The sequence below is a fragment of the Mobula birostris genome, chromosome 5 (assembly GCF_030028105.1).
Source record: "Mobula birostris isolate sMobBir1 chromosome 5, sMobBir1.hap1, whole genome shotgun sequence".
Lineage (NCBI taxonomy): Eukaryota > Metazoa > Chordata > Chondrichthyes > Myliobatiformes > Myliobatidae > Mobula > Mobula birostris.
The window spans coordinates 91,464,432-91,473,488 of record NC_092374.1 but is presented as its reverse complement, the minus strand read 5'-3'; the positions used below and the strand labels follow the sequence as shown (position 1 = coordinate 91,473,488).

General features: G+C 51.1%; 1 protein-coding gene across 1 annotated transcript in view; it reads right to left on the bottom strand.

Moving 5' to 3' along the window:
• Positions 1 to 200: 200 nt before the first annotated feature.
• Positions 201 to 9,057, bottom strand: part of LOC140197869 (active breakpoint cluster region-related protein-like) — a 74,891-nt gene continuing 66,034 nt past the window's right edge. The window contains exons 23-24 of the mRNA XM_072258412.1: positions 5,397 to 5,523; positions 201 to 1,113 (exon numbers count right to left, since the gene is read on the bottom strand). Of these exons, the coding sequence (XP_072114513.1) occupies positions 1,024 to 1,113; positions 5,397 to 5,523 (217 nt within the window). The 3' untranslated portion in view covers positions 201 to 1,023. The remainder of the gene's footprint in view (positions 1,114 to 5,396; positions 5,524 to 9,057) is intronic.

Genomic DNA, 9,057 nt, shown 5'->3' with positions numbered 1-9,057 from the left:
ATTTTAGGAACAGCTTGTTTCTTTCCACCATCTTTCTGAATGGGCAATGAACCCACGAACATTTCCTCAGTATTTTTGCTTTCTTTACATCGTGCGGAGGATACTTAACTCCGTGCCTGACCTGGGGAGTTCATGATGAGACACTGTAGAGGGATCTTTACTGTGCCTGACCCGAGCAGTGTGTGATGACAATATAGAAGGAGCTTCACTTTGTGTCAGACCCTGGGAGTGTGTGATAGGACGGTGTAGAGGGAGCTTCACTCTGTGTCTGACCCCAGGAATGAGTGATGGGACAATGTAGAAGGAGTTTTACTCTGTCAGACCCTGGGAGGGTGTGATAGGACAGTGTAGAGGGAGCTTCACTCTGTGTCAGATCCTGGGAGTGTGTCATGGGACAATATAGAGAGAGCTTCATTCTGTGTCAGACCCTAGGAGTGTGTGATAGGATGGTGTAGAGAGAGCTTCACTCTGTGTCTGACCCCAGGAGTGTGTGATGGGACAATGTAGAAGGAATTTTACTCTGTCTGACCCTGGGAGGGTGTGATAGGACAGTGTAGTGGGAGCTTCACTCTGTGTCTGAACCTGGGAGTGTGTAGAGGGAGTTTCAATCTATTTGAACCATTGCTGTTCCTACACTGGGAGTGTGTGACACAAAGAATGTGAAAGCCCATCTAGTTTAACAAACAGACGGCATGGGACAAGCTGTTTTGGGTCTGAACCTGCCATTGACTGAGAAAACATATCCTAGGGACCAGGATGCTCCAAATTCCCCTCTCCCTCTCTTCCTAATCTCTAGTGTCCATAAAGCTCAGGTGGTTCCATTGCTGACGCAGAGAAGTTGGAGGGGAGGGAGAGAGGGTTTATGCTAAATTTGTACTGCCCTCAGGGTCACTCCACAAGGTCCACCGAATGAGAGGGAGCACAGCTGAAGTTTGAGGACAGTCATGAAGAAACAGGGGCTTGAGATCAGCCTGGTGCATTGACAATCTGACAGTGGGCAGTTCTTCCACCACCATTTACACGTCACGTCTCAACGGATACAGATTCAAGGCCATCTTGCTGATCCAGTGGAGGGAGGCCATCCTTGGACAGAAAGTGAAAGATCACCTGGACCTGGAGAGAAGAAAAAGACAGGGTCAGACACAGAATGAAGCTCCCTCTACACTGTCCCATCACACACTCCCAGGGTCAGACAGAGAGTGAAGCTTCCTCTACACTGTCCCATCACACACTCCCGGGGTCAGACATAGAGTGAACCTTCCTCTACACTCTCCCATCACACACTGCTAGGGTCAGATAAGGAGTCAAATTCCCTCTACATCATCCCATCACACTCTCGTGGAGTCAGACACAGAGTGAAGTTTCCTCTGCTCTGTCCCATCACACATACCCCGGGTAACGCACAGAATGAAGCTCCCTCTACACCATCACATCACACACTTCCAGAGTTAGGCACGGAGTGAAGCTCCCTCTACACTGTCCCATCACACACTCCCAGGGTCAGACACAAAGTGAAGCTCCCTCTATGCTGTCCCATCACACACTCCCAGGGTCAGATACAGAGTGAAGCTCCCTCTACACTGACCCCTCACACACTCCCAGGGTCAGACACAGAGTGAAGCTCCCTCTACAGGGTCCCATCACACACTCCCAGGGTCACACTGCCAGCTGTCCACCCTGCTGAGCCCCATCGATCCTGGGGATTGCGTCATCCTCGGGGGAGATTTCAATTGTACCCTCGAGGCGGAGGACCGTTCGGGCCTCCAACGCGACCCAGCATCGGCAAAAAAGTTAAAGGAGCTAGTTGGCTCCTTTGACTTGGTGGACAGCTGGCGGAATCTTCACCCCAACTCTAGCGCCTTCTCGAGAAGGTCTAGAGAAGGAGGTTCCGGGATAGACCGCATTTACATCTCTCGGGCCTACGTCTCCCGCGTGTCGGCGTCCTCCATGCGGCCGGTGTCGTGCTCGGATCATCACCTTGTGTGGATGGAATTTATTCCACTACACCCTCGGGTGGGATCCGGGTATTGGCATTTTAACAACCGGCTGCTGGAGGACAGCCGATTCCGGGATTCGTTCCGAGCTTTCTGGGTCTCCTGGGAGGAGAGGCGGAGAGAGTTCTGCTCCCTACGGCTATGGTGGGATGTGGGCAAAGCCCACATCTGGTTTTTATGTCGGGAGTACACTAGGGGGTCGACAAAGAGGCGGGGCTCTGAGGTTGAGCGGCTTGAGAGAGCGTTGCTTGACCTGGAGTCCCGCCTCAGTCCGACCGCTGGAGACCAACAGCTGTGGCAGGAATATCAGGAGAAGAAGTACGCACTAAGGAACCTGCAGCTCCAGCAGTCCCGAGGTGCGTACGTGAGGTCACGGATCCAAATGCTGCAGGATTTGGACCGTGGCTCACCCTTCTTCTCGTTGGAAAGGTGGCGGGGAGTTCAAAAGCAGCTAGTGGAGCTGCTGGCTGCCGATGGCTCCTCCATCACGGACCCTGATGGAATTAACAACGAGGTCCGTTCATTCTATCGGTCCTTATTCTCGCCTGATCCGTCAAATGCGGAGGCGTGTAATGAGGTCTGGGAGGATTTGCCGAAGGTCAGCCCAGAGGACGCAGTGCGTCTGGATGCCCCCCTGACTCGGGAGGAGCTGTCCACTGCCCTTCGGCAACTCCGGAGGGGCAAGTCCCCTGGTTTGGATGGACTGAGTGTTGAGTTTTATCAGGCTTTTTGGGATGTCCTGGGGGATGATTACAGCCTTGTCCTAGGGGAGAGCCTAGCCACCGGAGAAATGCCCCTCTCATGGCGGAGAGCTGTTGTGGTCCTACTGCCCAAGAAGGGAGACCTCCGCCTGCTGAAGAACTGGCGGCCGGTCTCCCTCTTGTGCGTGGACTACAAGATCTTCGCCCAGGCAATGGCCAACCGTCTGGGTTCGGTAATTGGACAGGTGGTCCATCCTGACCAATCTTATACAGTCCCGGGCCGCTCCATCCAGGACAATGTCCACCTAGTACGGGACCTGATCCACCTACTCCAGGAGACTGGGACCCCGGCAGCGTTTCTTTCTCTTGACCAGGAGAAGGCTTTTGACCGGGTGGACCACAGTTTCCTGGTGGGCACCCTGCAGGCTTTTGGGCTCGGCCCACACTTTGTGGCCCGAGTTCGGCTCTGCCGCAGAGTGCCTAGTTAAGATTAATGGATCATTGACAGGACCTATCCACTTCCGAAGAGGAGTGCGTCAAGGGTGCCCCATGTCTGGTCAACTGTATGCGATCTGTGTCGAGCCATTCCTCGGCCTTCTTCGGCGAAGGCTGACAGGTCTGGTTCTGCGCGAACCGGACATGGGTGTCGTCCTCTCGGCCTACGCCGATGACGTACTCCTCATGATGACAGACCCCTGTGACCTGCGGAGGATGCGCGAGTGCTAAGATGTTTTCTCGGCGGCATCCTCCGCCAGGATCAACTGGGCGAAATGTTCCGGACTCTTAGTAGGCCAGTGGCAGGTGGACTCCCTGCCGGAGGAGATGAGAGCTTTTGAGTGGTGCACCAGACGTCTTCTCTATCTGGGAGTCTACCTGAGTCCTTCTGGGGAGACCTGGCTGGCGAACTGGCAGGACCTGGAGACAAAGGTCATGGCCCGGCTAGGGCGCTGGTCAGGCCTTCTCAGGGTGCTTTCCTATCGAGGCAGGGTGGTGGTCATAAACCAGCTGGTGGCCTCCATGTTGTGGTACCGGATAGTCACCTTGGCCCCCCCGCCCCTTTTGTCGCAAGAATGCAGAGGAAGCTAGTGGACTTCTTCTGGGGAAACAGGAAGCACTGGGTCTCTGCAGCGGTTCTGAGTCTCCCAGAAGGAGAGGGCGGACAGTCGCTGGTGTGTGTACGCACACGACTGGCGGCTCTCCGCCTCAGGACGCTGCAGAGATTCCTGTACGCCGAGCACCCTCCCAGGTGGCACGTGTTGGCGACTTTCTTCCTCCGGAGGGGCTGCTGTCTTGCCGAAGATATGCAGCTACCACCGGCGGGCGTTAGCCGTGCTGCTTTGCAGAGGCTGCCCGGCTTAATCAGGACCTACTGAGAGTCTGGAACATGGTTGCCTCAGGCCGGGAATCCCCTCCTCTGGCAGAGGGCGGGGTCCTGGCCGACCCTTGCCCTGTCTCAACGGATGTCAGTGCGGCTCAGGTGTGTGGAACGACTCGGGCTGAGCTGCTCGTCGGGCCCAGGCCCCGCAGCCTTACCCGAGAGACGAATCCACACAACTTGAGCCGTCTTTCATCAACACCCACAATCCCATTCAGGGATGCAGGCAGGAGGTACCTTTATGGGCTGCTGCTCCACACCCTCCACTTCCTAGCATTTGTCCACCGTCCCGACACGCCATGGCGGTCGGTCTTTCCACCTGGAGGTGAGGGGGGTCCCCAATGGCAGTCCCTCTACAAGGGAGTCCTTCCCATGCACCTTGGGGATCTCGGCTGGAGGGTGCTGCATAAAGCGGTGCCCTGCAATAAGTTCTTTAGTTTGTACACGGATCTCCCAGCCGCGTGTCACTTCTGCGGGCTGGAGGAGACCGTGTACCATATGTACGTGGAGTGTGTGAGGCTGCAGCCCTTTTCGCGTATTTGCGTGGGCTGCTTCTCGCCTTCTGGTTGCATTTCAGTCCCACCCTATTCATATATAGTCATCCAGTAAGGAGGGGGGCACAGAGGGATGAGGATGTCCTTGTCAACTTGCTCCTGGGGCTGGCGAAAATTGCCATCCGTGGCTCCTGGAAAAGGGTGGCAGGAGGTTCTCCCCGGGCGGACTGCTTGGCTATGTTTAGGGGGTATGTTCGAGCCCGGGTGAACATTGAAAAGGAATACGCACAGTCCACGGCGACCGTCGAGATGTTCCGGGACCGTTGGGCTCCGCGGGGTGTAAATGCCATCATTGATGAGGATGGCAATATATTGGTTTAACATGTATTGTCTGTTTGTAGTGTAGTAAATGTGTTAGTCACTGGGTTTGTAAATATTGTATAGCACCGACATTTGTAATAAAGAATTTTGTAGAAAAAAAAAGGGTCAGACATAGAGTGAACCTTCCTCTACACTCTCCCATCACACACTCCCAGGGTCAGACACAGAGTGAAGTTCCCTCTACACTGACCCATCACACACTCCCAAAGTCAGACACAGGGTGAAGTTCCCTCTACACTGTCCCATCACACACTCCCAGGGTCAGACACAGAGTGAAGCTCCCTCTACACTGTCCCATCACACACTCCTGGGGTCAGACACAGAATGAAGCTCCCTCCACACTGTCCCATCACACACTGCCAGGGTTAGATATGGATTGCAACTTCCTTTACACTGTCCCATCAGAAAGTGTCAGTAACTTTTTGGGTTTAGACGCTGAACCATGACGTACCTGGACGACGACCTCATGTGAGATGTCCACAGAGAGTCCCTCTTGCTCAGAGCGAAGAAGTGAGGGGCCAAAGACAGTGGCCAGGTTATGCATGGTCATTTTATTAAAATCTTGATACTCGGCGACCCTTGGGTGGGGGGAGGAAAGTGACAAAGTTTACCATCTCATTGTGCTGATCCCAAAGTAGAGTGAAGCAGCGGCTTCTGTGCACCTCTCTGACTGACCACACTCCATCAGCCCCTCCTCCGGATTGCACCCCTCTGTCTCCCCACTGTACACCCTCCTCTCTGCTGCGCCTCCTCCTGAAGAGCATTTGAAGGCTCTGGATGACCTCATTGAAAAGAGCTCGGTAGGGTGGACATGGAGGGGATACTTCCTGTGGTGGGAGAGTCTAAGACCAGGGGATACAGCCTCAGAATAGAGGGGCGCCCTTCTAGAACGGAGATGAGGAAGAATTTCTTTACCAGAGGGTGGTGAATCTGTGGCATTTGTTGCCACAGACAGCCATGGAGGCCAAGTCATTGGGTATATTGAAGGCAGAGGTTGAGAGATTCTTGGTTAGCCGGGGTATGAAGGGAGAAGAAGGCAGAAGATTGGGGCTGAGAGGGAATTGGATCAGCCATGATGAAATGACGGAGCAGACTCGATGGGCAAAATTGCTTACTTCTGCTCCTATGTCTTATGGTCTCTTCTGCCTCCCTCCCCACCTCTGGCTCACCCCCGATTCCATCTCTCCCAGCTGCAGCTCATCCCCTCGGTCACACAGTCACAACCGTCTCAACCTAACCCAAGTCTGTCACCTGCTCCATCTCCCATCTTCCTCATTTCTGTCTCCCCTGTCACCAGCTCACCACCATCTGTCTCCCCAATTGTCTTCACCACATCCGTTTACTCTACTACAATCAACCCCGCCATCTTCCTCCACCTCGGTTCACCCCCTTTGGTTTAGCTCCAATATTCCCTACCTCCCCATCTCTCCCCTCAACGTTCCCCACCATCTCTCCGTCCTTACCTGAATATCCTCTGAGTGTAGAGTGAAGTTTCACCTCACCTCCTTGGTCTACCTGCCACCACCCCCAACATCTATCTCCCCAATATCTGTCAAACGCCACCTCCAGCTCACGGACACCTTGTCCACCACACCACAGCCTCTTTCTCTCCGACTGTCCACCCTACTCCCTGTCTCTCCCCCTCTTCCATCTCCTGCATTTTCTAGGACTGAGAGACACTGGTCAGTGTACATATATCTCCTGAGAGAGAGGGACTGAGAGACACCGGTCAGTGTACAGATATCCCTCTGAGAGAGAGGGACTGAGAGACAGCAGTCAGTGTACAGATATCCCCCAAGAGAGAGGGACTGAGAGACACTGGTCAGTGTACAGATATCCTCCCGAGAGAGAGGGACTGAGAGACACCGGTCAGTGTACAGATATCCCCTGAGAGAGAGGGACTGAGAGACACCAGTAGGTGTACAGATGTCCTCTGAAAGAGGGACGGAGAGACACCGGTCAGTGTACAGATATCCCCCTGAGAGAGAGGGACTGAGAGACAGCGGTCAGTGTACAGATATCCCCTGAGAAAGAGAGACTGATAGACACCCTGTCAGAATACAGATCTGCTACTAAAGTGCGTGACCATGCATTTTCCAACCTTGTATTTCACTTGCCACTCTCTTGCTCATTCTCCTAACCTAATCTACCTAAGTCTGCATCCTACCTGTTTCCTCAAAGCTACCTGCCCTTCGTATCATCTGCTAACTTTGCAACAAAGAACATCTATTCCAGCATCTAAATCATTTACGTACAGCATAAAAAGAAGCCGACCCCTGTGGAACACCACTCATCACTGACAGCCAACCAGAAAAGAATCCTTTTATTCCCTCTCAACACCTCATACCAATCAGCCAATGTTCTAACCATGCCAGTAACTTTCCTGTAATACCATGGGCTCTTAACTTGGTAAGCAGCCTCATGTGTGGCACCTTATCAAAGGCCTTCTGAAAGTCCAAATATACAACATCCACTGCATCCCCTTTATCTATCCTACTTGTAATCTCCTCAAAGAATTCCAATAGGTTTGTCAGGCAAGATTTTCTCTTAAGGAAACCATGTTTCCTTTGTCCTACCTTGTCCCGTATCACCAAGTACTCCATAAGCTCACCCTTAATAATTGACTCTAACACCTTCCAACCACTGAGCTCAGGTTAACTGGTCTATAATTTCCTTTCTGCTGCCTTCCTCTTTTCTTAAAGAGTGAAGTGACATTTGCAATTTTCCAATCCTCTGGTACCATACCAGAGTCCAATGATTTTTAAAATATCATTACTAATGCTTCCACAATCTCTACCGCTACTTCTTTCAGAACCCTGGGGTGCAGTTCATCTGGCCCAGGTGACTTATGTACCTTTAGGTCTTTGAGCACCTTCTCGCTTGTAATAGTAACTGCACTCACTTCTCTTCCCTCACACTCTTCAACACCTGGCACACTGCTAGTGTCTTCCACAGTGAAGACTGATGCAAAATACTCATTTAGTTCATCTGCCATCTCCTTGTCCCCTTTTATTATTTCTCCGGTCTCATTTTCTAGTGATCCTATATCCACTCTCATCTCTCTAATTTTTCACATTTTTCATAGGGCTTTTACCATCTACTTTGATATTGTTTGCAAGCTTGCTTTCATATTTCATCTTTTCCTGCCTAATGTTTCTTTAAGTGGCTCTCTGTAGGGTTTTAAAAGCTTCCTAATCCTCTGACTTCCCACTAATTCTTCCATTGTTGTATGCCTTCTCTTTTGCTTTTACTTTAGCTTTGACATCCCTTGTCAGCCACAGTTGTACTATTTTGCCATTTGAGTATTTCTTTCTTTTTGGAATACATCTATCCTGCACCTTCTTTACTCCATGAAATACTGCGACTTTAAATTTTCTCTATTAAATATCAAGTTGAACTCAATCACATTGATATTACAGCCTCATAAGGGTTCTTGTACCTTAAGCTCCCTAATTGTCTTTGGTTCATTACATTACAGTATAGCTGATCCCCCAGTAGGCTCAATGACAAACTGCTGTAAAAAGCCATCTTGTAGGTATTCAACAAGCTTACTCTCGAGATCCATTACCAACCTGATACTACCAAATCTATCTGCATGTTAAAATCTCCCATAACTATCATAACATTGTCCTTTTGACGTGCCTTTTCTATTTCCCGTTGTATTCTGTAGTTCACATCCCAGATACTGTTGGGAGGCCTGTATATGACTGCCATCAGGGCCCTTTTACCCTTGCAGCTTCTTCACTCAACTCTCAAGGATTCAACATCTTCCGATCCTATGTCACAACTTTCTACTGATTTGATGCCATTCTTTACCAGTAGAGCCGAACCACCCCCTCTGCCTACCTTCCTATCCCTCCGATATAACATGTAACCTTGGACATCTATCCTTCAGCCACGATCCAGTGATGGCCACAACATCATACCCAACAATTTGTAAGAGTGCAACAAGATCATCCACCTTATTTCTTATCATCTTCCAAACATAAAACAGAATCCAATGTCATTCTTTCTTTCCAAAAATCTGCTCTGATAAAACACTATATCACCTCTCTTTTCCAAAATATAATTCAAGTGCTCTGTTATAAGTTAACACAAATGGGACGTTAATG